The 27,388-nt window shown below is 47.3% G+C and overlaps 9 protein-coding genes across 9 annotated transcripts; 6 read left to right on the forward strand and 3 right to left on the reverse strand.

Moving 5' to 3' along the window:
• Positions 1-169: 169 nt before the first annotated feature.
• On the forward strand, positions 170-2,731 carry EV420DRAFT_1486471 (uncharacterized protein; the record flags this gene model as incomplete). Its single annotated transcript, XM_060470394.1, has 9 exons — positions 170-188; positions 338-829; positions 880-1,043; positions 1,093-1,321; positions 1,399-1,526; positions 1,581-1,841; positions 1,893-2,200; positions 2,246-2,351; positions 2,408-2,731. The coding sequence occupies 9 exons, from the start codon at positions 170-172 to the stop codon at positions 2,729-2,731; spliced, it is 2,031 nt and encodes a 676-aa protein (XP_060323156.1).
• Positions 2,728-3,955, reverse strand: EV420DRAFT_1735664 (uncharacterized protein). Its single transcript, XM_060480010.1, has 3 exons — positions 3,626-3,955; positions 3,269-3,575; positions 2,728-3,213 (listed from the first exon to the last, which is right to left on the reverse strand). The coding sequence occupies exons 1-3, from the start codon at positions 3,936-3,938 to the stop codon at positions 2,934-2,936; spliced, it is 900 nt and encodes a 299-aa protein (XP_060323157.1). The 5' UTR covers positions 3,939-3,955; the 3' UTR covers positions 2,728-2,933.
• Positions 3,956-5,500: 1,545 nt separating this feature from the next.
• Positions 5,501-6,443, forward strand: EV420DRAFT_1316334 (histone methylation protein DOT1-domain-containing protein; the record flags this gene model as incomplete). Its single annotated transcript, XM_060468683.1, has 3 exons — positions 5,501-5,996; positions 6,044-6,159; positions 6,216-6,443. The coding sequence occupies 3 exons, from the start codon at positions 5,501-5,503 to the stop codon at positions 6,402-6,404; spliced, it is 801 nt and encodes a 266-aa protein (XP_060323158.1). The 3' UTR covers positions 6,405-6,443.
• A 1,503-nt stretch (positions 6,444-7,946) lies between these two features.
• EV420DRAFT_1203269 (kinase-like domain-containing protein) lies at positions 7,947-9,965 on the forward strand. Its single transcript, XM_060466346.1, has 4 exons — positions 7,947-8,132; positions 8,188-8,292; positions 8,340-8,852; positions 8,904-9,965. Exons 1-4 carry the CDS (start codon positions 8,000-8,002, stop codon positions 9,791-9,793), a joined length of 1,641 nt encoding a protein of 546 aa, XP_060323159.1. The 5' UTR covers positions 7,947-7,999; the 3' UTR covers positions 9,794-9,965.
• A 1,149-nt stretch (positions 9,966-11,114) lies between these two features.
• On the forward strand, positions 11,115-12,285 carry EV420DRAFT_1279737 (uncharacterized protein; the record flags this gene model as incomplete). Its single annotated transcript, XM_060468159.1, has 3 exons — positions 11,115-11,335; positions 11,387-11,691; positions 11,744-12,285. 3 exons carry the CDS (start codon positions 11,115-11,117, stop codon positions 12,283-12,285), a joined length of 1,068 nt encoding a protein of 355 aa, XP_060323160.1.
• Positions 12,286-13,258: 973 nt separating this feature from the next.
• EV420DRAFT_1769575 (P-loop containing nucleoside triphosphate hydrolase protein) lies at positions 13,259-17,475 on the forward strand (the record flags this gene model as incomplete). Its single annotated transcript, XM_060481035.1, has 11 exons — positions 13,259-13,859; positions 13,921-14,136; positions 14,189-14,791; positions 14,858-15,090; positions 15,153-15,407; positions 15,460-15,875; positions 15,930-15,966; positions 16,034-16,363; positions 16,426-16,599; positions 16,648-16,846; positions 16,903-17,475. The coding sequence occupies 11 exons, from the start codon at positions 13,259-13,261 to the stop codon at positions 17,391-17,393; spliced, it is 3,555 nt and encodes a 1,184-aa protein (XP_060323161.1). The 3' UTR covers positions 17,394-17,475.
• A 3,397-nt stretch (positions 17,476-20,872) lies between these two features.
• On the forward strand, positions 20,873-22,773 carry EV420DRAFT_1584837 (uncharacterized protein). Its single transcript, XM_060474772.1, has 6 exons — positions 20,873-20,913; positions 20,963-21,248; positions 21,299-21,467; positions 21,518-21,868; positions 21,922-22,145; positions 22,195-22,773. The coding sequence occupies exons 3-6, from the start codon at positions 21,370-21,372 to the stop codon at positions 22,686-22,688; spliced, it is 1,167 nt and encodes a 388-aa protein (XP_060323162.1). The 5' UTR covers positions 20,873-20,913; positions 20,963-21,248; positions 21,299-21,369; the 3' UTR covers positions 22,689-22,773.
• Positions 22,774-22,784: 11 nt separating this feature from the next.
• Positions 22,785-24,028, reverse strand: EV420DRAFT_1735687 (uncharacterized protein; the record flags this gene model as incomplete). The annotated part of the gene is made up of 3 exons (XM_060480011.1): positions 22,785-23,645; positions 23,702-23,905; positions 23,972-24,028. 3 exons carry the CDS (start codon positions 24,026-24,028, stop codon positions 22,785-22,787), a joined length of 1,122 nt encoding a protein of 373 aa, XP_060323163.1.
• Positions 24,029-24,642: 614 nt separating this feature from the next.
• EV420DRAFT_1651156 (uncharacterized protein) lies at positions 24,643-25,909 on the reverse strand (the record flags this gene model as incomplete). Its single annotated transcript, XM_060478521.1, has 5 exons — positions 24,643-24,750; positions 24,785-25,174; positions 25,237-25,396; positions 25,462-25,509; positions 25,563-25,909. 5 exons carry the CDS (start codon positions 25,907-25,909, stop codon positions 24,643-24,645), a joined length of 1,053 nt encoding a protein of 350 aa, XP_060323164.1.
• Positions 25,910-27,388: the final 1,479 nt, after the last annotated feature.

The following is a 27,388-nucleotide window of genomic DNA, read 5'->3' on the forward strand; positions in this document are numbered from 1 at the left end:
ATCAATCAGACGTGGCAGGACTTTATGGAAGTACAAGCACAAGAATGGAGAAGGTGATTGACGAAAATGGTCAAGAATATAAATATGTGCAAAGAAGGGCAAAACCGGTTATGTACGTATTTGTCCTTGTTTATAATCCAGCCCAAAGGCTTGCCGGGAAACTCTCACAATGTTCAAAAAGTTCCGAGGTAAGTATGCTGAACCACTGTATTCTTGAAGTATAAAACCTTGAATGTTTAACTCCAACTCCTTTTAGGATCACTTATGTTTCCTTACAGGGAGAGCAGAGAGGACTTTTTCATCTGCAAGGATCTTCCTCGCACCTGCATTACTTCAGGTGACAGCAGCCGTAACCAAGATCCCCAGCCTCACTTTTGTGACGGAGTCGACGTCAATCGAGTGTTCAAGGACCTCGCGAATCGCATATACACATCCAATCTCCCATTGCAGCAAGGATTTGATACAACTCTTTACATCCAGGGGCGAGCCATGCACTACAATTACGTTGCACCTCCCGATAATTTCACGTACCCCGAAGTCTCTATTGTCTTTATGATGCATTCGTTCTCCGGAGTGCCCCATGCATTCCCCATAGTCTTTTCAGGAGCGGTTGCTCAAGGACTATCTCAACTCGGAAGCCATGATCTCAGTGGTGTCGAGCAGATGCGAATTAGTCTCCATGGTGCAAGTCTGGACACGTTTGACGACAAATATACTCGCTACACCACCATTCCTATGCGGCTCACTTTTAATGATCACTTCATATACCAACTGGTACGCACTGAGTGGAATCCAAAAAATGTTGGACCTCTTATATCTATCACGAGAGGTCAGTTTCTACGTTCTAAAATAATACACCTCCTCTTACAACCTATCAAGATTATGAAGCAGAAGAAAATATCGGCATATCAGACGATGGACCCGAGGACATCATTGTGAGGCCCATTCTCCGCACGAGCTGGTTTCCTGAGAATGTCGAAGAAGAGGATGTCAAGTCTGAGGACTCGTTCAGTTCTATTCCGTCTATTTTTCAAGGGGATATTGTAAGTTCAGCATATGAGCTGCCGTGTGAACATGCTGACTCAAGTCTAGGATGAACTTCTTGATCCCGCCAAAGCAGAAACAAGCACCACCTCAGTTTTCACTGCAGGACTTCAAGTAAAAAGGACTGCGAAGGGAGGAAAAACGAGCATCCAAGTCGAATATACAGCGCTTCATCAACTTACGAGCCTTGCATCCAAAGATGTCAACAAAACGAAACGATACAATGTAATTGGCGTAATAACATCTGCCAAAGGACCACGTCCGACAGCAAGCAAAGGTGAACGCAGTTTGATCTCAATTATCCAGTTTTAATCAACGAAAGAACAGAATTTTCTGTAATCATCACTCTTGTAGATCCGAGTGTATGTGGCGCCACTGCAGACACTCCTCAGACCACCTTTACGGTTTCCTGTTTCCAAAAGAAAGAAGATCATCTCATAAATGTAGAAATTGGAGATGTGGTCATACTCCGGCATATCAAGGTCAGTAAGTGTCGGGGTATCAGAAAGGGAAATAACAATGATTCCATGTCACAGCTATTATTCTACAAAAGATGCGCCGGAGTTGCGTACCATGACAAATTCGAATACGCTGTCTACTCCCCTGCAATGGTAAAATGCTATCCCAGACAAGTCGTACCGCAGCAACAGTACGATCCTCAGGGGGACGAACTACACTACGTTCGCAATATGATTTCCTGGTGGAAAACAATACAGACCGTACCATTCAAAGCTTCAGGAAAACACATTCCAGTCCACGAGGCCGTAGTAGGCAAATACTTTGCTTGTACAGTCGAAGTAGGTGAAGGTACATGTTATGCATGGAATATACTGATTATGGCGGCACAGGTACTCTTCATAGAAAGAAGAGACCAAACCCTTTGCATATGGGTGACAGATTACACCCAGCGGCCCGATGACATCGTCGTCTCATCAGAATGGTGTCCCCGTGTCCTCAGAAAGTCGGTTATCCGTGTCGAACTGTGGGACGAAGCGCGGGAGCAGGGCAAAATGATCACTTTAGGTGGTTTTTACCGGCTTGGAAATGTCTTATGGAGGAAAGATAAACTCGGAAAAGCAGAAGGGAAGATGAGCGAAGGTCAAATTATGCAACTTAATCTTAATGGAAAGGACGAACATCTTCTGGCTATGAACAGGTGAGGTATATACTTGTCGAAAGCCCCGTCTGATACGTATTGCAGTCGACGCCGGGAGAAGCTAGAACAAGACGCGCAAAGCATCGATGAGTTTCACCTTACACATCTATCAGATATAACTCTGGATAAACCATTCGATTGCATAGCTGAGGTGGGAATACGGTATCCATTAAACAAAATCAGACTGAACATCTCTGCTATTTTTAGTATATCGGGGGCGTAGACATTGGAAATGAACACATTCTCTACCTTAGCGACGGGACGAAAGGGAAGTATCTACAAGATCTATGGAACGACAGGCCGCCAATTCATCTCTTCAAGGAGATACTTCCCGTCCATCTCTACGACCATCAAGTCCATCTCATTAAGGACTTACAGCTAGGATCCCTTCTCGTCGCCCGTGATCTGATGCTTCATCGTGGCTATGGTGGCAAATACCACGTCAAGCTCAAAGGTGAAAGTGAGAATCTATTCGTTCTCAACCATATGATGAGAGACTATAAAGAACAGAAGCATATCATCAAATGGTGAGGATCTATCGTTGATACCAAGTGCTTTGCTAACGTACAAAGTTATAGCCGTAGGAGAGGATATTAAAAAAAACCATGTAGAGTTGAAGACTGAGAGACGCGGCGCACAAAAGGCAAAGTAACAAAGTAGGTAAAAGCGTCCGGCAGCTATATTATGGTCCAAAAAAGAAAAAAAAACTCTCCCCCACATGTTTCAATTATCATTACTTGTCCTGTTGCAGAAAAGAACTCCCTGACTTGTCATCCTCCCACGCTTCCGACTCGTCGTCCTCCCATGCCTCTGCATCGGCCAAATCCGACCCTGACTCTCCCTCATCCAGGCTATCAGAGGGTATAAACTCTTCCCCGAAAAGCGACTCTTCCCATTTTTCAATCGCTTCTTCGTGGAAGCAAACCTGACTTTGCATTTGGATTACGTCGTCTGCAACAACAAAGTCATCAAACTCGTAATCTTTATCTTCTTTATACGAGTCTGAATCAACACTAGCACAGTTTATTCATATAAAAATTGATACAAACCGCGGTGGGGATGGCGTACCTGTCAATATGTGCAGCAAGGGAAGAGGCGTATTCACTAGCGTCTCCATCACTGCAAGAAGGATCATTGCATAGGGGAGACTCGCCCCATCCATAATATATATCAGCTTTTTGGGAAGAACTGGGAGAAACGTCGGCTAGAACGGTTGGAGGGGGAGATGGAGTCAAAAGGGCTCTGACCCGCGTCACCAGCGAGCCATCGGTGACAGCGGTGGGAGGGGGAGAGGGGGTCAAAAGGGCTCTGACTCGTCTCATCTTGCGACGAGCAGGGGGGGGGGATGAAAAATCCAATGGCCTCTTTTTAGACGCTAAAATTACTGACATAAATAAGCGTCAATCCGCAACCAAGTGAACCTACCGTGGTCGTCGTTAACCTTTGGCAACATATTCTCCTGGCCAGCAGCATCTAGTACGGCCCCAATACCATTCATGAGCTCGTCAAAAGCGGCGAGTTCAACTTCTGTCGGCATTGGAAAATCATCTGATAAATGGCGGTTTTCAGCCCCGAGCGTGTCCATTATATCGTCAAACAACTTTATCTCCAGGTCGGTAGGCATCGGAAAATCGTCTGAAGAGTATGTAGACATTATGGTCCGTCTCAAAAGGAAGAATGCAAGCGAGGGCGACGAGGTCAAAGGCAAGAGAAGAGCAAAGGCAAAAAAGAACGACATGAGCAAAGCTATTTATACGTGGCTCGATATATGCGCTACAAATAGAAACAAATGAAGAAACAGAAATGAGTCTGCCGCCCCATTTGTAATTTTTTGGCGCTGACATAAGTGATCATTTTACGATCATCTTTTTCACCCGTGTCCAACAGGCAACCCCTTGTTCAATATATACTCGCATGCCATGTCCTCAACGAGCGAGTTATTATTCGAACCTGGGAGCCATCCTCAATCCGTCCTTGTGGAGTGCGTCCGATCCACAACTCTTTACACATCCTGACCATGTTTAGCCTGCATCATAATTTGAGTGTGTTTCGATAAAATCCTGCTATAAAATCCTCGTTTGTCATTGCGTAAATCCAATCAAACTTGGCCTAGTCTGGCTAGGCACTGGTATCGACACTCAATTACCAAATTGGGAAACCTGGTCAAACGCACCGGTGAGCGTCAAAGAAAACCCTTTTACCCATTATTTCAGTTACTGAACGGCAGAATTTTAGACAATATTGAAGCTGTGTGCGAATTCAAACCCCTTCCATTAACCAGTTTTCAACCAGGCGCTATGCAGGCGCTAACACACAGTTATGCATATTACGTCAAATTACGTGAACGGCGCACAGAGCTTCTTTTTAACATCCTTTTGCCCTCGCAGCCTTTCTCCATCACTACCATGCCTCGCAAGTCCGTTACAGAAGTGGTGAGGAGCATACAAACCCTGTACTTATGTTTTACAAGCGAATTTCTTTTTAGCAAAAGCAAGTCAATGCTGCGAGGCGACGGGAGCTTCGGTCAGAAATTTTCAGGGAGCTATTGGCTAGACATTTTTACTAACGCGATAGTTCAGTGCTCGAAAACGACAAGAGTTGGAGGAGACCGGCCCTACCAGGACTCTTGGACGCGCAATCAAAAACCCGATTCCAGGCACATTTGTGTTCCGCGGAAAGGACGCGTTCGCTTTGCCCACGCAAGCGTTGACGATAGCACCCTCTCCATCCGGAACCCTACACGACCCATCTCCTGGAATAAAATTCGATATTGTAACACATAGAACATATTTATACAAGATGAACATTGAAAGGGCGCACGGGAACATCACTCTCGTGTACGACGACATGCCGACGTCTCCTCGGCAAATTGTGGAGAAGAACAGACAACTTTATGATAAAAGTGAGTCATTTGTTGTTGATTTATATGGACAGCGCGTTCAACAAAACTTACAGTTTATGATGGGGCTAAAGACATCGTCTCTCTAATTTATCCGGGGAGTGGAGCCAAGGAAGAGTAAGTTACAAATGTAAATGCTAAAGCGTCTTGCATTCACTAAAAATAATACACAGATATATTCTAATGCGACCAAACAAAAAAAATATATACAATCCTATTGAAGACCTCATCTCGACGGTTACAGTTTTATTCCATGGTGAGATTAATTTCATTTCCTCTTTTTCATCATCGTTCAGACTTGTACAGCTGTCAAAAGAGGATATACGAACCTCGACCACTATAAAATTGAAAAGCTCCGGGAGTCGCTCGCTAGCACGTCCTTCAGGATAATCACGGACGCAATGAACGATATTAACTGCGCACTCGAATCTGAGAAAATCAACCCCCTATCAGATCGGATAATAGAACACATCATTGAGCAATCTTACAGCCGAAGAATCCTTACGATGGCACCAAAGCTCAACTTGGGGTACAAACCGTGGAGCAGCGAAACTTATGGAGAGCTGCTGCCGACATTCATCTCCAAAATTAGCCAAATCTGTCATATACAGAAGTCATCGCTTGTCTTAGACCTTGGCTGTGGAACGGCAAACGTTCTTTGCCAAATTGCAATATCTCACGGCTGCCGAACCTACGGCATTGAGGTTCGGAACGTTTGCGTAGAGGGGGCACATTCGATGATTTCTGAATCCCAGCACCGACTTGAGTTGTGGGGATCAGAAATGATGGGCTCGCTGATTATAGAGCATGCTAATATGCTCGAAAGCACTCAACTCCTGCAGCTACTCTCGGAGGCCGATTTGATTATCATGAACAATTTTCAGTTCGATCCTGAGCGTAAGTCTCGATCCATATGCCTTGTATGGGACTAACTATCTCCCTAGTGATACAATCCATCAAGGAACTCATACAGAATGCGAATCTGAAAGAAGGGGCGCACATCTTCTCCATGAAAAGTCTGATCCGCCAATGCAAAAATGGTAAAATGACAGAAAGAGATGTAAGCCCGTCATCCATATAGTATGAGATCAGACTCAACAGCCTTTCCATCGCCAGTTTTCTGTCCCCATGAGAGAATTTCGCCAGGTGATGCATTATTACCCCCCAGAAAGCGTCTCTTGGACGGAAAGCAAAGGTATCTTCTATATTTTAAAGAAGGATACAGCCTGGTATCGTAAAAAGGAGGCCGAGTTCTTGAACATGAAGGAGACGTCCAAGAGAAAAGGGAAAAAGGGTGCAATGTGATCATGCGAAATGTTAACAGTAGGCGTCTCCCAGGGGGACAGATAACATTTTTTTTTCATGCCTCACGAAGCTCGTTGTTAAAGTTAGGCGCTTAGAACAGATGATAAAGAGCTGTGAGGGAAAGGTAACATTTTTTTGCGACGGAGCTCACTGTTAAGGTTCGGTTATATGCAATAGGTTTAGTAAAATCACGCATAAGAAGACTTGAAAGGTAACACAAAGAAAAACTGATACTCGAACAAGCGTCAAAATACAAGGATTTGTAAACGTAAGAACGACAATGATGCTACAGCCCCTCAGATTTAAAATCGTCCAGCGCTTTCTTCAGTTCCGCCTGTACATCGAGAATTTCCGACAAAGGCATGTTCCCTTGCAGGGGAATCGCAATTCGGGCCCTCAAGGGGGTCTGTGCGGCCAACCCCGCCAGGGTAGTATTTTTGGAATCGCTGCGCAGGGAGACGTGAACGTTTCGCCCCTTGGCAGGGTCGTTCTTTCCTCCATCACGGACGAAAGAGCCCCAGCTCAAAGTGAGACCCGTTTCGGAGAGCACCTTTTGCTCGCTGGTCGTCGGCCAGATTCGGGAGCTTGATGTGGCCGAAAAAATGTTTTCTTCTACCCTCTTGGCGATTTTGGCGATGTCCTAAGAGTAAGATCAAGCTTCGTCATGGATCGCAAAGGAGTCAAACATACTGGTTCGACAAAGTCTGTTATTACTTTTTTACAAGCTGTTTTGCCCCCACGTTTATCAGCGGTGTAGGTAGTCTCGACTGGCATGAAATGGACAATTAGACTTAAGTCGAATTTCGTTAAAAAGGACTCACAGGACATGCTTATTGGAGCGAATGCAAGGCTGATGGCGCGACAGAACAGTCTCCACTTTCCCTCTGAGTATATAACCAGAAGAATCCAGGTTGTTCCCACCGACATAAAATTAGACGTGTCACTAGGGCAAAGTTTATTGAACAGTCTGGTGCTGTGGCTCCACCGACAGCATGCCAAGCTGAATTTTGCATTAGTATAAATAGACCAGGAAGGGGCAGATTGAACGGCAAGTCCAAAGCATAATCCTATTATTCTTCGAAGGCGCATATTGTATGGAAATGAGCGCTGCGTCCCAACTTCCGGGTCTCTTGAGCCTCTAATCGCAGATCCGTTCAGTTCGGGAAGATGTACAACAATGGAATTCATCATTGAGCGGCCATATCGATGCTTGAAATCCAGCGTCGTGTACTCGGATGTGGGTAAAAATAGAATCAGATCGTTGCTGAAATCAAGGGCGAGCGAGACCATTTCAATTTGTGTCTAAGTGCTGCGAAGCGCCCACAGATCTGCCTATCCGCCGCCTCAGAACGGTGCCGAATTTGAGAGATAATGAAGATGGGTTTGGAGATGATAGCTTTCAAGCTGTATAAAATATACTGAATAGTCCGAACAGAGTTCTGTGGCATTGGTTTCAGAAACGCTCAAACGTGTGAAATGCAATGTCTCTGTATGAACAAGTGGGAACGTCAAAGGCAGCTTCTTTGAAATAGCACGTGACACATAAGTTGGAACCTTTTTCTTTTACCGCCATCAGCACAGGCTCTTGAACTGAAATGCCCAATCCCTTTGCGAGACTTCGTGCTCAGCTCTTGAGATACCACCCTTTCACTTCGATTTTCCCATTAAGGCCATCATACGAACACTTTTACAATCCGTCCGGGCAATGGCTTTATCACGATGCAGCACGTATGCTTGCCTTGCTTGTACGGTGTTCTGATACCAGCTAATCGCAAAATAACAGAACGTGCTGCACGGTATACTCCATTTAACGTTGAAGAGCTGCGAAAAATTGCTTCCAACTCGGTGGATGCAGGGCAATGTACACAAATTAGCAAACTGGCAGAAGGTGCGGGAAGAGTGACTGGGCAGAAAACATCGTCTTACTCTCGACAGGCTCCTACAACAAAATATTCCTTCTAACCTTTGACAACGACATGCAAGCTATCGCTCGGATTCCGTCCTCTCTCGTTGGGAATGTCGAGCTTACTACTCGAAGCGAGGTCGCCACGATGCAGTTTCTACGGGAGCATGTAGGGACAATGGCGGCTCCAAAGGTTCTGGCTTGGGATCCACATCCGTCCAATCCTGTAGCATCCGCCTACATTATTATGGAATACATCGGTGGAATATCAGATTCCGAATACTGGTTAGAAATGACAAGCGCTCAGTATGCACGTGTCATTGCAAGTCTGTTTCTTCTGCAGGCGAAGCTAGTTGTTCCATTCTCGCAGATTGGGAGCCTATATTTATTCGAGGATGTCAGCCCTGAGCTTCAGGCCCGCCCGCTATTCAAGGATGACGAGCTGAATAAAAATGCCATTGCGCAAAAATATCGAATAGGCCCTATTGTTAGTCGGGATTGGTGGAGACGGGGCAGAATGAATGTTCCTGGGGACCGTGGTCCTTGTACGTATTACAATTCTATTCAATCTCTTATTGTCTCAATCTTTTAATTAGGGCCAGACATGCCATCATATATTATTGCAGCTGCGCGGCTCGAACTTGAATGTCTAGAACGTGGCATCGATGTCGACAATCCCAACGTTAGGTCAAAGGTTGCGGATATTTCCGGCATTCGACGGCTGCTAGAGATGTCCATAGCCATCGCCCCCTCTCTCGTGCCTGCAGAATCATCTGTATTGGCCCCAGTTTTGGCGCATCCAGACCTCAATATATTCAATATGATAATCCAATCTGAGCCACCACATCCAGTAAAGTCATTCATTGACTGGCAAGGTGCCATAATTGCTCCCATCTTCCTGCAAGCGTCCCTACCCACAGCAGTCTACGCCATGGGCGAGAATAATCTATTCCAGACTGATGATCACAGCATCATTCCCCCACTGCCGGATGATATTGGCAATTTTACACCGGAGGAACAGGGTGTTATGCGGCGGCATTACAGACTCATTCAGTTTCAGAGGGTTTACGAGATGGAGATGGAGACGTACCTACCGGAATTTGCGTTATCTATGGCCTATAATCATCAGCACCACACTCGTCGTCTTCTCAAATCCATCCTCCGCTGTTGGGCTGATGGCCCTCTGTTGCTACAGCATCATCTGATCGAACTAACGGATTTTTTCCCCGAGGGCAGTTGCCCAATCCAATTTCCCGATGCGGAGCGTGCTTTTCACCGGGATCAATTTGAAGGATTCCAAACCTATATCGATGCTGTTGAATGGTTATGCCATCAAACCAAAGTCGATCCTGAAGGACGGGTGCATCGAGATGATGAGAAGGGCGCTATGACGCTTCTCCAGGACTCAAAGATGAGATGGCATACGAAGCAGATGAATGGCCCATACCCCTTTCATGGTGACGCCTGGTCGTATCATCTTGTGTGATGTGCCTGTCGTCTAGCAACTTGCACCTGCATACTCACGGTTTTGTTGATGAACTGCGATCTAAAAAAACATAATAAAAATGCCTATTTTTTGTGCTCTTTTTATGGTCCAAAAAAGGTCTGTTTTAACAAAAAAAAAGTGGCTTTCATTTTACTTTCATTGTTCCGAACAATGGACGCTCCTTGTTCGGTTTATTCTATTGTGTTATTCTAAGAGCGTATGGACAAGGACGGAGGCACGTGGCTGGAGCTCTTCGATGCGCGTCGACGCGTTGGTCACGAGATCAAGATCAACAATATATTGGATCTCCGATCGAAGAGCGATTTAAATATTCCGTTTGTTGTTTTCCGTGGCCACACCAACGGATCCAGACTTCGACCACCTATTGCTCCAAGCGTTTCACTTTTGGCAAGTGCAGGCGCCGTCCGTTTTCTCACGCATATCTTCTGGGTAGCACCCTCGATCTTGGTGGTCTCGCCGCGGCTGTCTCCATCTTGGCATCGGACTCGGTTTTTTTTTCGGTAGGTTGTCTCGTAGCGCGGTGGAATGGACCAGATGCCCTCAGAACGGAGCCGGGCACCTTGTGCACGGAATCACCCCTGGGTCCAACGCAAGGCGCCTGGCTGCTTTCAGAGCGCGTCTGGGGCGTAGAGCGCGCTTTTTTCTCAGAAAAGCACCCTAACTAATGGCATCACGTCTAGGGGACATCTACATCGCCTCTGTCAAGCAGGTCAGGCTACCCATTAGCCCCCTTGTACGCGCCGCAGGTCTTTGAAAACCCGCCGGGCTCCTTGTGCACGGAATCACCCCTGGGTCCAATGCAAAGCGCCTGGCAGGTTTCTGAATACGTTCGGCGCGAACAGGAGGGGCGATATCCCCCCTCATTCATAGCTGAACGCCTTTTTACAGGGACGTTTGGCGGCCTATACGCACCGATTTCCCGGCATTTGCGGCTGCCAGAATGCTATGGGTACTCCGCTCCACCCGCTCTGGGCGCCTGTTCAACCCCAATCCCGTAGCCCTTGACTCCGCCGCCTTCAATAGCCTTCCCGTCTCTCCCCTTCGCGTCGATATTGACACCAGCGCATTGTTTCGCGACGCTGTCGGTCTCGAAAACGACCATTCCCTGGAGAATGACCTTGACGAGCTCGACGACATACACATTATGCCCCCCTGTGATCCCCCCCCTCCGCCGCCCCAGCCAACTTCGAGCCCAAGTTCGAAGCGCCCATTGGAACGCGGGCCATCTAGTGATGCCGCCCGGTTGGACGCAGATGCACCCCCCAACTCGCACCGACACAAGAAGAGGCGCAAGGCCAGGATGGAAAAGTACGAAGAGGAGGGCCACCGGCCGTCCAGTCGCACCCTCAACCTCATCCGCGAGACGGCAGAGCCCATTTATACCAGCCTCACCACCGAAGGACTCCCAACAGCTAAGGGCGCCTATTCCGCGGTTAATTTTGCGGGACCAGATGCGTCAAAGCAATATTCGGCGGATGATCTGCGGGCCCTTGGTTTTTCGGAGGTTCCATGGGAGGGTTTGTAAGTCCACCTCGTCTAATTCTTCACCTCGCGCTCAACCCACGCCTGCAGCGACCCCAGGCCAATTGTTGACTGCAAAGGGCGCATTGTGGCAGTCATCGCAGGTCAGCCGCGTGATCCAAGCTACTCCGCAGCGTGCATGGAGGTCCATGACGATATCTTGCGGGAGGGCCAGACCGCAAACTTCCGCAAGAACTGTCATGGCCGTCGCGGCGGCTTTCCGGCGGTAAATGTTGGAATATCGTACGGGAAAGGCCAGAAAGTACCATCCCGCCTTCAGAATGGCGTTTTAGCCGGCATCATCAACCGCCTTGTCGGAAGTGAGGCGGTCAGGCGAATGGCCTCCTATGCAAGCGGTACGTTGTTTTGTTTCTCCGGTAACTACGCCTCTAACCTGCAGATGAATAGCCTCCTATAACCTCTGGGCACCACGGTTGCACCGACACTATGAAGAACACCTCAGTGTGCTCTACGAAAAGCTACCACACCTTCGCCCCAACTTCCCCAGGTCTATCTTTCCCTGTGCTACCTTCAACTTTGGTGGCAACGTCTGGACCTTCAAGCACAGGGACATCATGAACTGCCCTTATGGATGGTGCGCCATCACAGCCCTAGGCCGCTTTGACCATCGACGAGGGGCGCACCTCATACTTTGGGAACTCAAGCTCTTTATTCAATTTCCGCACGGCGCCACAGTTTTCATTCCCTCAGCCACCATCACTCATTCCAATACCCCCCCGGCCGAAGGGGACAGCAGGACATCTTTTACGCAGTTTTTGGCTGGCGGCATTCTACGGTGGGTAGATAATGGCTTTCGCACGGAGAAGGAGATGGCTAGGCAGGATCCAGCTGCGCATGCAGAGATGCAGAAGCGCAAGGCGACGCGCTGGGAGATGGGACTAGGGCTATTATCTACATTGGATGAAATATTAGAACCAATAGCTCCGTAGTGTAAGCATAGAATGTTACATAAATGAAACAGCAATACATCCATTGTCTCTAATAAAATCTCCAGTTGAATCTCAATACCAGTTTAGTAATTGAAGGTCGATGCCATTGCGGTTCAATGCTAGATTTTGCACAGGGCCGGACAAGACGTTATACAGCAAGGCAGGTGCAACCAACAATACACGTTAAAGGTTTGTGTCCCCTGGAGGGTTTGAAAACAGATTGTAAACGCTTCAAGGAGATTAGGCTAGGTTAGGGTTCGACCGAAGGCAGTACAGGGCCACCCACGTAGACGGCTGCCGTTTCCAGTCACCTACACAGTTGCCGCATGCAAACGTTGATAAGTATTTCGTCCCTAGACACAAGCCCACCGCGTGGAGAATCATTCCCTGAAACGGCAGTCCTCACATAGTTCTCAGAGATCGCGCCAGTGTTGGCAGGGATCTGACTCAGTGAGGGACCGTACACCTTTGGGCCCCTGACCTTTCCCATGTAATGAAGCACCGATGCAGATCTGCGAAACTTTACATTACAACCGATGAGCTGTTCTGCTACGTGTCGTACAAAATAATTTCCGGTTGTTACCAATTATTTAATACTCTCAGATGTTGACATGACATAGGATTGGCCGTATCGCGCTCTCTTTACACAATGTGTCTGATCCAAGAATCCAAACCAGTCTCAGCGGTACGGTCTTTTTCCACGAGTTTACCTAGGTAATCATTCCTGTAAGCTTATTTATCGTAAAGAAAAAGGCATGGAATGCCATTAGGATTCTTTACTTCCAGAAGCTGATTACGTTGCTACTCCGTGACAACATCATCCATAAAAGTAAAGGGAAATTATGCAGATGAGCCCGAACCCCGTTCTCCGTTCACAATACCGGAACCTGTATGTAAAGGGCCTAGGGTTTTTCTCCTTTTCCTCCCACCGCCCAACTAAGTCTCATCTGTGAAGTCCCTCAGTATCGTTTGCATGGGTCGCATACGTCAAAAAGCTCGGGCTCTCTGCGCCATAGTTTTTGCCACATATCCCGAGCTATTCGAACAACCCATCTGGCAAGAGCATATGGGATTCCAAGGATTCGATGGTACCAATATTCGCCATATCCACAATGCAGACCTTCCGCACATCAGGGAGTTTTTGGAGCACATCAAGGACCTTCCTACCGAAGACGCCATCGTCGCCGTCAATTCATCAACAGACGATACCCATTCCAAAGGCCGTAATGCTTATACGAAATGGTGGATGGCCAGCGGCTTCATCCGGAGACTCAACGAGTCACTCAAGCGGGGACTCGCTCGTGCCGATGTCAACATCAAGGCGATGTACCGTTTCACTGCCAAGAAGACAAAGTTCGTCACGATCGGCCAATTCAGCCTGAAGGAGGCGGAAATCGCGGAAGCGATGTTTGGCAGCGCTTATGAGGATCGAGAATCCGGTTCTGCACGTGAAGAATTCAGAATGCTATTACATTTCTTGCTCACCGAGTATATTAATGCTCGTCGTAAGGATCAACAAAAGGCCGTAGTGTTGAGGGCTGCCGCTAAGAAGGAAGTTGATGCTGCGTGGAAAGGTCAGATTTTCTTTTTATCTCTTTGCCCGTAAACGTACTGACTACACAACTGATTCGAAAGCATTCGATAATCCTGATACTAGCATCAATGCCAAGCAAGGAAAGGTGATCCTTCTTGCTCTTGAGAAGTATGAAAGGTTTATCGGGTGGGAGGCTACCGATGCGGAGATGCTGGAGTGGGCGGAGCATGAAAGGATGAAGGGTTTGTTTGAAAAAGCACTTGTCAAAACGGAAACCGATGAGAAGGAGCTGAAAAGACGCAAGAAGAGCGCACAATGTACGTGAAATTACTGTTTTATTTTATGTATCAATGACGACATCATAAACAGTCATTACTGGTCGACTGTCCGGGAGAAACCTAGCTATTACCGCCAGTGAAAAAGAAATCGAATCGCTTCAAACGGAGTATACTAGCCGACTCGAATCTATAGAGGACTTGAGACAGAATGAGGAGGGAGAGCGTAATGACATCGACGTTAATCCCGGCCTTCCTGCTCATCCCGCACTTATCGGATTCGATCAGTGGATGGCTTGTGGTGATCTGGGAGTCGAGGCTTGGGCAAAGACCTCTTATGAACAGCTGCGGGAGATGCTGCGGTGGCCGCAGGGTCGTCCTGAAGAATTCAACCAGTTCCTGAACTCCTCGCTTGTGGATTATTGGGATGACGAGAACAAGGAATATCTGAAAAAAATTCCCTCGGAGGGCGACGCCGATAACAAGGTTATCACCCTGATGTGGCACCAGCTGGTTGGTATCACCGCTTTGGTGAACATGTTCTGGACCGCAGAGGAGATCCCCGAAGGCGTCCCTGGTGCCCTTCTCGCTGATGAGGTCGGTCTTGGAAAGACGGCGCAGATGATGGGCATCATCGCGTTTATTATAGCCACGCGTCGAACGCAACTAAGCAAGAAGAAGCTTCCCAATGTGATTGGTGAGTATGGATTTGCATCGGCCAGTCGCAGTCCAGTTACGTTTTTCACCAATACAATTACTACAGCGAACCTCCCCTTTTTCTGCGGGAAGAAGCAGATACCGAACGCTCCGCATCTTATTTTGGTGCCAACGACGCTACTTGGGCAGTGCTATGTTGAGTTGAAGAGGTGGTTCAGACCCCACATTATCGATATTTTTGTCATGCCCACGATGGAGAAAGCCTGGGCGGAATTTTTCGAGGGTATAGACAAATCACTGCAAGACCCGTGCCACATAGTCATTGTCGCAAGTCACAGCGTAAGTCAATGTCCTTGCATTATATCCGAAGCGAACATCCTCTAATACAAGTGGTTATTAAGACTATCAGCCAAATGGCACGCCGTAACCTGTCCATTAGCAGCACGAAAACTCCCATGGCCAGCGTTTTGAGGGAGGACCGACACAACGGGATGGATTATGCGCCATTATGGTCCCGTGAGTTCTGCTCGGTCATCGTAGACGAAGGTCACAATTTCCGGACAACGAACGTTGCATATCATGGCCTCAATCGGATCATGGAAAAAGCTTTTGTCAGGATCATAGCCACAGCGACACCGCTCTATCAGTCGCCTCGGGTAGAAGTATTCAAATTTATGGGTAGGACACTTGGCTGATGATCATACTTAGGATCTCTGCAACATTGGGCGTCTCCTTCGTATTTCCGCATTCCTGGGCGAGAAAGCGGAAAATGCAGAGGCGGAAATGATTCGCCAGATCGCAAAACTTCGGCGAGATGTCACAAAGGAAGGTAGAGACATCGTGATTGCGTACAATAACCGCCTTATGCATGGAGAAAAAGTCAAAAGTCCGTTCGAGGCGGCGTATAAGAAAAGTGCCGACTGGGTGACCGACATCCAGTTCGGGTATAATGGTCGCATCATTCGTCGTGCAGTTACGTCCAAGCGATATCAAGGGAATCCGGAAGAGGAACCAAAGGATCTTCTCAGCGACCTTCCGCCTAGTGAAAAGAGAGACATTCTAGTCCATCTGACGGATGCAGAGAAGCGCGAGATGGATGCAGAAATGGAAAAATGGTCCAAACGGTAAGTAGTATGAGGAAACTGTACTGGAATGTGGAGCTGATGTGACGCGAACAGCAAGGAAGCGGGAACCACCGAGGTGGCAGATGCGGGGGTAAGTTAAACGTTCTCATTGGACGATCTCACAGTGACTTTCAGTGTTAACTGATCACCTGTGTTAGGCGTTCTTGCTTAACTATCGCCTTGCAGTCGCATATCCTCAATCCCAGCGGGATCCGACCTCCCTCTCTGCGAAGGGGAAAAAGAAGTTCCCTCCATTTTCGTCCTTGGAAGAATACCAGCGGTTTCCTGGTGCCAAACTTCAAACGTTAATAAACATTTGCAAGCATTTTTTGGCGGGTGATGATGCACTGCCGCCATACACCGACTCTACCACTAAACAAACTGTCTATCCTGACTTTCCAGAGCTACCATCAGGGGTCGTAAGGACATATAACAAGAAGCTTCTCGTGTTTCACGAGTTTCCCATGCTTGACGACCTAATGAAGTCGGTATGTGACGGCTAACCATTTTACAATGTGCGGAGCTTCTAATGCCTTACGTTGCTTGTTAGGCCTTGGAATTGAACGGCATCAAAGTCGGATGTCTAAATGGGACGATGAGGATTAATGCGCGTCAAGAGATTGTCCACGAATTCATACATGGAAATTCTTTCCGTGTGTTACTCCTTAGCCAAGTAGGGCACCAGGGTCTCAATTTGATGCGAGCGAGTATCATGATATCCTTCGTGAGCACAAACTCATACTTAACACATTGTTTTGCTAATTTTTTGTAGGACCTCACATGGTCAAAGGTGACAGAACAACAAAAGGAGGGCCGTATCATAAGGCACGGACAGGATATGGTCGTTTACATTTACCGTCTGGTTGCTGCGAACACGATCGATGTCTTAATGGCCCAGCACGCCGGTGTAAAGGCTGAGCAACTAAAGCAATTTTTTACCAAGCCGGATAGCAATCTAAAGCGCAATAGAGGTCAGTTTAAATGTAAGCATAGGTGTAGCGTACTCATTCAAACAAAATATCTCCAGAGGCTTTCCGTATCATATTCCAATGTGATATTCCCGCTGATGCTGCTCCAGCTGCGGACGGCGACACTGACGACGAAGAAGAAGGTGAAGAAGAAGGTGCCGATGAAGATACCGCCAACGCACGCCCAGCAAAGAAGCAAAGAACGAACCTCGATGCTGCCAAATCCACCCAGACTCATACAAAAGACTCCCCCAGACGCCGAAAGGGCCCCATCCCGAAGGATAATAGTGCCGAGAAGGATTCGAATCAGAAGAAGAAGAGGTCACAGGCCAAGGATAAATCAGACGGGAAAGGTAAAGATAAAAAAACCCCTCAGGCAGAACATGAAGGCGAAGATCATCACGCATCCCAACCCCCGAAGAAGAAAACAAGGCCAGAACAATCCCAGGGTAATGCTACGGCAGGAGCTCCGACAACAGAAGCAGATCGTGGAGGGCCGGACACGACGCAGGGTGGCGAGTCAAGGGCGGAATCGAGTTCGCATAACTAACGCTAGGATATTCTCAGTGATTCAATGAAAGGTATTGGTGCCAATGTTTGAATTTAAAGAAATATTCATATCAAAATATTTTGTTCATGTGTAATGTCTGGTTCAATGGGATGTATAACAGTCTTGCAGTCCTGAAAGATTTCGAGTCCAAATTCAACTCCCAATTTGGTAATTGGATGTCGACACAGTGCGAAAAGCGCCCGCATGGTAAAGGAATGATTAACGTACGCTTATATTTACTATGAAGAATGAGCCATATCTACTCTTCTCTAATGATATAAATTGCAAGCCGAACTGAAATGACGACAAAGGTTGTAAAAAGAAATGTCGGAAGGCATCTCAAATGAGTGTCAACACGCTCCGAACATGTTCGGCACCTGTATGTACATGTTTGGCTGCAGTTGTGATCTCGTGACTGCCGCCAAAAATTTCCCAACTCTGTCTAAACTCACTCTGGCCCATGGACCTCCCGAACGATCTCCTGGAAACTACAGCTTTCCAAGGTTTCTACTCTCTCCACTGTCCGATCAGCGGCAATGATCTATTTTCTCACTATCAAGTACAAATCAAAGCTCTTCCAACAGGAATTGATGCCGTCAAGGACCTTTTACAGGTACGAGATTCCCAAGGTAAAGATATGGTTTCCTAATTTGATTTGAAAGAAATGTCTTCATCACACTCTTCGAAACGCGCAAAAGCATATCGGCTTCACAACCTCACTTCAAAATACACCGGTTCTGGCTGCTCCCAATAAGAACGCCTTCAACAGGCAAGCCTTCAAAGTCATGGCTACGCTCTCAGTCATGGACACACTAATTGCAGCATCCCAAGGCCAATACGGCCGAGTGGAGGTCTCAAACCACTCATTCTTAAGTCTACCCCAAAACCCAAAGGTTCTCGATCGCTGGCTCCAGTCTCTCCAGCAATGGCCCAGTCTTGTCGACAAAGCAATAACATCCATTGAAGCTTTCAACAAGGCCGCAATCTCACAGCCTCTAATCGAAATTTCCAAAAATGAAAGCATCATCAACGTTATCGAATCCGACAATACTCTGCAATATCAGGACGACGAAAAGTTTCTTTGTGACAGTTTAATGCGCTCATACCATGACGAGGCAATGTCCAAGATCAAACAGAGACTCCTCTCTATCGCAGTATGGATCCGTATGATGGCCTACGTGAGCAACCATCTCATGTCTTTACAAATGAAGTTAACGCAATTATTAGGGTGGTCGTTCGGAATATATCCTCAAGATCCAAAGGTATGAACGCCTTGGATTTCTGATAAATTCATAATATATACATATCCTCGTAGCATGTACCAGGATGATCTCAATCTTGAAAAACTCCTTGCCGAACTCGAACGCTTCGATGCAGATCCCCACGTCCTATACGCGGCCATTTACATATCTCCTCTCGCTTTACTTGGAAATCTGACAACATATCCGCCCCTGTCTCACATGGCGCAGGTAAGTTCCTATGGAACTGCAGCGCAAACTGTGCTAATATTCAACAAAACAAGTATGGATACAGGCGTAGTGCTTTCTACTCCAGGTCACCGAATCTGTGTCACCTCGAGCAGCATATTTGGCAGCATATTCTACTAATGGCCGCCAATCAAATTTCCATCGAGCAATTTTTTCCCCTATTACAACATGTGTTTGAAAGTATAGGTGGGAAAGAAGCGTGCGACGCTGAGGCGTCAGCGTTCTTCCCGTTGTCGGAGGAACTTTCTCTGAAAAAGGGCGCTCCGAGTCATCCGGAAACCGCACTTCCCCCAGAACACCCAGATTTGGGACCTCCTAATGTTGAAATCCGGCATCGTCAACCGGCAAGATCGACAACGCCAAAGGACGCACACCCTTCCTCCGCAGGGGACGATCATAATTTCGAAGAAATAGAGGCCGCCAAAAATCTTATAGGTTTGAACCGAATTGGTTCGCCATTGGCAACGACGCATGGATATGTTAGGGGACACTCACCGAACCTATCGTCTGTTATGAACGCCGTATACAACCTCGATCTCGACGATCATAGTCATCCCTATACATCTGATCGGTTCACTCGTGAACATACCACCTCTGCTCTATCATTTTCCCCCTCGAAATACCCTGATTCCTCCTACTACGCTGGTCCATCAACATCCAGCTCACTACTGTCTACCTGCAAAGACATTGAAGAGTACATGCAGATGAGGAGCTCAGATGTTTACAATACGAACTTCTTTGGAGATCACTCTGAAGGTTTTCTTGAGCATTTTGAATCTTACGGACACGATGATGCAGAAGTTCCTCATTTGACGGGGAATGGGCGGGCAGACGGTGGAAACTCAGGTTCTGACATCCTCGAACCCTACGATCCTTATGCCGTCGATTACAGCGAAGATTATGATCAAGAATATCCGGCACCCCGCAATTCCAAGGGGAAGGAAAAGGAACACGGCGGAGACGCAGAAGAAGGTCATCACAGCGATCTCGAAGAGAGGCATGTTGAACCACGGAGCGAGCACAATGGCGGTCGCTCCGGAGCTCAACAGCTTCATCGGGACGTCGACATGGAGGAAATACGAGGGGATGAAACTGAGGCGACGAAATCGGGAGACAAGGGGTCTGATCCTGAAGGTGGGAGTGTAAAATCTCCGCTCAGCGACAATAACGGCGCCCCAGCGTCTGTTGAATCACCTCGCAGCGGGCAGAATCGCGGTGGCTCGCAGGCTCAGCAACTTGATCAGGACGTCGACATGGAGGAAATACGAGGGGATGAAACTGAGGCGGGCCAGGGATCTGATCCTGAAGGCGAGAGTGTGGAACCTCCGAGCAGCAACAATAATGGTGCCCTGGCATCTCAGCAGCAAAACGACGACGCCGACATGCACGAGCCTGAGCAGAATCAAAATGAGGTGATGAACTCAGGGGACATTGACGACACGTAAGTTGCTTGAGAATCTCATCGAACTACAGTATATTGAATTCTGTGGACATAGAAGCCCCTCTCTCAATAAATCTTCATCCCCCCGACAGAATCTAACCGCACGACAAGTCTCTCCAGGAAGCATTGCGAATACCACGCTGCCCCCTCTGGGACAACGTATAACACGCTCCCAGACAGGCCATCTTCCTAACCCACCCCCAGTCTACCAGCCAGAGATATCGATTCCGGCTCGAAAGCGCAAAAAAGAAGAAACAACTTCGAAGGAATCAACAACGACAACGATTGTAACGGAAACAAAGCCGTTGATTGTCCTAGATACGAAACAAGCGGGTAAATCTCTCAAGAATCTCCTACCGGTGCATATCAAGGTTGCCCTGGAGAAAGCAGAATTAGAAAAACGACCCAAGAAGAAGCCAGCCGGAAAAAAAATTGTGGTAGGACGACACAACCAAGTTAGTTGTTTTCATCATCGTCATCTCCTACAACTGAAACCCTCCAACAGCGACAGAAAGAAGAAACTAAATTCACAATATGGAACGATTCACAGAATCAGTTTCAGACCTATTCCATAAACCTTTTGCAGTATGGGGTAAGTTGAGCATAAGATAAATATCAGGTGATAATTCATTCGTTTCCAGGGCATTGAAGAGCTTCTATACATCGATGCCATTCGGAAGAAAGACATCAACGCGTCCAGGATTGAGCAGAACCTTCCCGCCGTCCACATCGACGAACCCCACTTGGCACTGGTAGCGCACATTCCGTACAATTCCTTCGTACTCCTATCGCCCCACGAGATCCAAGATATTCTGCAAAGGCAGAGTATCCTGATTTTCAATATCCCGGATACGGGTAGCAATGTGGACTTCAATGAGCGTGGTCTCGAAGTGTTGGGATCACTCGACAAGCATCGGTCAATACAGTGTACGCTCTGTTATGGTATAGATTGTAAAATACTAATCTGTCGAATACAGCCTTTCAACGACGTGCAAAGGACGTCACTGAATGTCATCTCACAGGGCCTCCAGAGCCAACGCTCAGTCTCATGCTTCAAGAAGCTCGGCGCGGAGATTTAGGACAAGTTCTAAATGCCCTCGAGTTCCCTCTTGGTGGAACTGTGCTGAAATCCGTTCCGAAAATCGAGTACGATCCAAACCTCATTCTGGTGGAGCATAAACTAATTCCTCTTACAGAAGCATTGCCTCGGATGTGTCCGCATTCGACAAAACGAAGAATCTAATGGATCGCCTCGCGGGAGAGCAGGAAATAGGGCAAATGACGCCCTTCCCTCATCAGGCTATGAGTTGGGGTCTTTGTGGACTTAAATCTTCAACCACGCATCCCCACCGCGATTCGCATGGACTGCCCACCCATGTATCACAGCTAACTGGAGGGAAGGCCTGGTCGGTAATGCAGCACAGTGACCCTCGAAAGGACAACTGTAATCTGTACATCGATTACATCAAGATGCATTTTGAGGTAGACGAAGAGATTCTACCATTTTTCAGAGCAGAGACTGTCTACCTGGACAATACAACGCAGTTGTAAGTAATGCACATTCGATATCAGACTTATCCTGACAACAGAAACCGCCTAGCATTATGAAGCCCAATGCGTACCACTATGTGGTCACACTCGAACACTCTATCACATACGGTGGACACTTCATAGCGATGCAAAACATCCGTAACACCCTCATTGGGTATGTCCATACGGCGATGCTCACATATAGCATCACCAACACGCTTCATCCTGAAGTAAAGCGCCTACTGTTTCGGATAATGATCAACTGGGGATGGCATGGAACGGACTTTGATACAGGTAAGGCTAATGTTATGTTTCGTCATCGTCATACTAATTATATGTGTAGTCTCAAGTGATCCCCATATCCCAGACTGGTCAACGAGGGAAGGACTGCTGAACGTGATCGCCCTCGGTAACGTTATCCTTTTCGCGGAAGCCCTGGAACCACCGAACGTCCTAAACTCGGATCCAGTAGCCATGCTTGAATGGTTGACCGCCCGAGACACCTATGTCTACGGCATTGCTGCGTTTCAACACTCCTTCGAAATACCAGAGAATTCCAATATCTTCCTCGAATCAGCAAAGCGCTTTGGGGTATCCATCCTTGATTATCTCAATCACATAGAGCACCACAAGAAGCAAGATCCAACAGCCGCAGCTGCACACCGTGAACACGTCGAAGGTGTCCTTGAAAGGGCGCTTCAATTCGAAAATGCCAAAAACACTCTTAAATGGAGCGTGAAAAAGGGCTATTTCCGGGATGCTACCTATGTTGAAGATGAGGAGAATAAGAGGACATTATTTTGGGAGCCGGTGTTTACCATCAAACGACGTAGCTAATACTAGCTAATAGCTAATCTGGATGATATGTAGCACGGTCGCAAATGTATTCTACTCGACAGTCAATTACCATATTGGGAGGTCCAAAATCATATATCAAGGCGTGAACAATGGTGAGTTTAACAGATGATAACTGCCATTGCCATCTTGAGAAGAAGAAAACGAGCTTTCTGGTGTGAACAATGGCGAGTTTCGAAGAAGATAACCGTCATTGTGAATGGTAGAAGAACGACTGTAGCCTTCAGGCGTGAACAGTGGCGAGTTAGGAAGAAGATAACCGTCATTGTTATCTGGGGAACCGTAAACAGCTTCGGATGTAGAAGATACATCTCTGTGACACAAGGCAGAGAGGTGAGAAACACTTTGTGTAGCACCAGGGAAAGGTGACAATGAATCAGGATGAGAGCTTCCGTTAACCGGAGATCGATATTTACCAATCGTGCGAAATAACAAAGAAGACGGTTGGGTTTGTCTCAAGTCACCGAATGACGAGAGTTCGGGGATATGGATGGGGGACAGTAGTGGAGATGCATGCTCCAGGTTTTGAGACACGGTAGATCCAATGATATCAAGGGCGGGGGAATGAGGTTCGCTATGCAGATACCAGAGGTGATGAGATGGTACATCCCGTTCAGGGTTGGAATATAGCCCGTCAAAATCTTGGAGGGATGTTGTGAACACATCAAAAGGTGGAGGAACAACGCCGCCTGAATCGAACTCGGATATAGGTGAGTGCACAACCGCCATTGGGCTAAACGATTCGATAGGAGATGAAGCTTTGGGGCTGTACGATTCAATAGGTGAAGAATTCTCTGTCTCTTCACGTGAAGGGGTCTGTTGAGGTGATGTTACAGATGTTGGCGCTGGTGAATCTTCACGGTGATAAGTCTCGGTCAGGATCAAGCCTGCCAGGCATTTCGCCTTTTTAAAAGCCCATGTCAGGGCCACTTGGATTTGCTAGGGAACACATGAATCAGTGCTTAATCTTTAAATATGATCTTTGAAATACGTACTTCTATTCTTTGGTTGGACACTCGCTTAACCAGGTGACGATTAGAAGCAATTTCAGGATCAACGAAGCTGTTCTGATGGTCCAGTATCTTTGCCAGTTCTTTTGTCGATCTCAGAACCTGATCTTGAAGCTTTGGATTAGCTCCATCCACGCAGAACAGTGAAAAGTATTGAGCCCCAGCACAAATAATAAGCTCGATTTGACCCTGTGAGAAGTGCTTGTGCCATGCAAAGTAAGCACGTGGATATGCTAAGCCGTAGAGAACACCTACTTTTGAAGGATCATAACCATCATCGAGACTCATAGAGCCATTAGAGAAAGTGATCATACGTGGAATTAGTGAGTATCGAGGAAGATTGATGATGTGGCAGCACTCACCTGGCCATCCTTAAATAGAGATGGTAGAAATGATTTAAAATATACACGCCTGTATTTGTACAAATATAGTTAAGCTGATGCTGCAACATTGACAGGTCAAAGTTCGAACCCCCCTGCTTACGGAGAAGGGTGGGTTTTTTTCCGGCTGAGAACATGGTGCACCGACAATACAGGTTAAAGGTTTGCGTCCCCTGGAAGGTTCAGAAACAGATTGAAAATACACCAAGGTGGAGAGGTTAAGGGTTGGGTTAGATAAGTCCACGGTGCTCACGCACATGCAAGGAAGCTTACAGCGTAGTGCTCCAACCCTTTACTTTCCCTTTGCGAGTCCAAGTAAAATAAAGGGAAACGGTTGATTCATGTGATATACAAACACAGCGGGAGACGACTTCAGTCGATTCAGACACAAGTTAGATAAGTACTTGCTGTTGTAGCAACGTAGTTCTCATATTATGCTTACCATCCTCGATCCAAGCTTTTGTCAGCATAGCGGTCATTATTGTGTGGGCCTTGAGTGATGAACGAGTTTATGTACAGAGATGCCACGACTTTGAAAAGAGACGTTCAACGGAAATACTTGTACACGGGATTGGCAAAAAATCGCGATCCATCCTTGCGATAATGGGGAATCTTGATTCGTTCTGCTGTTACCAAGGGATAAAACTCAGTGTACTAGCACTTCAAATGACGCAGTATTGCAACTCACCTTCCAGCAGGCAAGTGGATCATTCTCATCCCCTTGATCGATGGGCTTGTACGCAATGTAGAAGCGATCACACTTGTTGGCTAGAACAGAAGCAGTTACAGCATCCGTCTCCGAGTCTGATGGAATATCGTTCATCATGACATCGTTAAGGAAATTTGATGTTGTTTTCCGAGCAGGAACTGATTTTTGGGTCGACGCCTGATCTTCCTCGTTTGCTGTATCTTTGTATTCCTTGTACACGGTCTCGAACAGGATCTTTGCACGTGTTCCACGGTCAGAATCATTCAGTCGTCGGAACCAGCGAAGTCCATCGTAAAGGACCTCCAACCCGAGAACGAAATAATAAGACATACCAGCATCAAATAAATTGAGAAGAGCATTCCCGGCACCCTTTTTTCTCTTCTTTCCTAGAGCTACCCTCTGTTTTCCTTTCTCCTTTGTCTTCGTCGTACTAAATCTTTGATGATGGAAACTCCGAGTCTGGTTCCGTGTCGCTGATAATTGAGATCATGGGCAATATAATTCGTGTCAGAAAGAGTGCCAGGGTGCAAATCAACACTCGTATCTGGTTCCCCAGGCGTAGAGTCATCAATGGCAAAGGGGTGCTCTGGTCTTGGTTCAGTTGACGCTGAGAGGTTTGCTGTTGCGAGTATGGAGATACATTTCCAGAAACTGACTCAAAACCACTCTTTTGCTTGCTCTTCAAGTCTTGAACGTACGTTAATCTATTGCAAGAAAAACTTTCAGTAAGCTATACAGTATACGCTTAGAAACTCACGCAATATAGACCACCTTATTGAAAAGCTGTAAGAGCTTTGGTTCGACAATATCAAGAGGCATCTGTGACCAGGGCGCAGTCTGCAGGTACAAGACAACTGCGTCTAGTCCATATTGGCCACGTTGGATATTCGGAAGTCGGCCGTTCTGGTCACGCAAATGCTCCGCATAGAGGATGTCAAACCTTCGGTTGAAGGTCGAACACGGGTCCTCCAAGGCAACACGAGTCATGACATGGTAGATATTATCGTCTGGAAGAGCCTCGGGTACGACTTGATGAGGAAGCTGTGAACACAATGTCGCAAGCTTTTGTACTAGGGCGCGTACAGAGCAAAGTGTGGGCGGCATGATTGACAAGATCTGAAGACTTGACGCCATTTAAATAGTGATAAACGTGTTTATTCACCACAATGGATACTGCGCAATGAAAGAACTAGGCCATTGTGGAGGCGACGCCAGCGTAGAATCAGACAAATAGTCAATGGGATTTCAGTCGGAGCACTACTACAGCGGGACTTTTCGCCCTAACATGTGACAAGTGATGCAGTGAGTGCACGTGCGAGGAGGTTCCCCCTTCACGTTCCGGTCCTGCACCGCCGTGGTGCTGAGTTTCACTGTTTCACGACATAAACTGTAGACATAGCATGGTGCACTAACATCAGAATTTGTATATAAAATTTCATCTGCGGTAACGAGATACCAAATGTAGTGTAAAATTATGAGCACGGATTTAGATATACAGCGCAAGTAGGTGTGGTACTTTATAGAAAACAGTTGTGTAGGTCTCGACAAGTAAGTTGTACAAGTGAGTAAGTAGGTATTTTTATGCTACATTTTGTTAGTATTGATACGAGGTCGTGGGTAGGGGTCGTAAAAGCTATACTACAAAGGAAGGAATACTATGTACTAAGGGAATGTGGGTCGTAACGACGTCAAGAAAAAAGAACGGTGTCGTCTCCAAGAAAAGGAACGTTGGTTTGGATTTCTAAACATGGAAGAAAAGAGTTCAAAAAAAAACGGGGTGAAAAGATCACAACTCACATTAGATATCGCAAGTCCCGATCTGTACGGCATCGAAATCGGACTGCGGTCGATAGCCCTTGTACAGCCACTGCGAACTCCAGCATGGCCGATGATCCCACGTGGTTCCCCCATGGCAGTGGATGGTCCAGACCACACGCCTTTGATCGAATCCTCGGATCGTGCGGTGATTATCCCCGTCATGCTCCAATTCCCTGATCGATCGTAAAGTTAGTAGCCGGCGTCGTCAGGAGAACACTCACAATAGTGCCCAGATCGTCGGCATATACCCCAGCCCATTGACGATCTTATCCCGACTTGCAATTAAGCAGTCGGTTAAGTTTTCCCCAAATTCGTCTCGCTCAGCGACGGTGGTTTGCTTAGCGAGCCTGTTGCTGAGAAAGATGGCGACGATCATGGCGGAGGACGAGCGGGAGGTGAGAAAAGGAGCGGGAGGACGGGAGGAGAGCGAGAGGGAGGGAGGGACCGGTGGCCGCGGTGGCGGGAAGTATCAAGATCGGAATCGATAAGCGCCGGCCCTGACTCACCGGATGTGTCAGCTGCCGGCGGCAGTTCCCAGACCGGCGGCTACTCGCGTGGGTACCACGGGAACTTGGTCAGGAGCGACCAGGTACCGGCCGGCTACTCAAATTGCCGGGTTTCTCCCGCGGATACGCGTTTGAGCTCAAAACACGATTTTTTGGGGTGAAAAAAGAACTCATAAATTCTGTACGAGTGTGCAGAAATACAGACGTGCTTGTACGCATTCAAGAGTACATAAAGCGTGGGGGGATTCCGAGTGTCTAC

This window comes from Desarmillaria tabescens, assembly GCF_030435595.1.
Source record: "Desarmillaria tabescens strain CCBAS 213 chromosome Unknown EV420scaffold_90, whole genome shotgun sequence".
In the NCBI taxonomy this organism is placed as follows: Eukaryota; Fungi; Basidiomycota; class Agaricomycetes; order Agaricales; family Physalacriaceae; genus Desarmillaria; species Desarmillaria tabescens.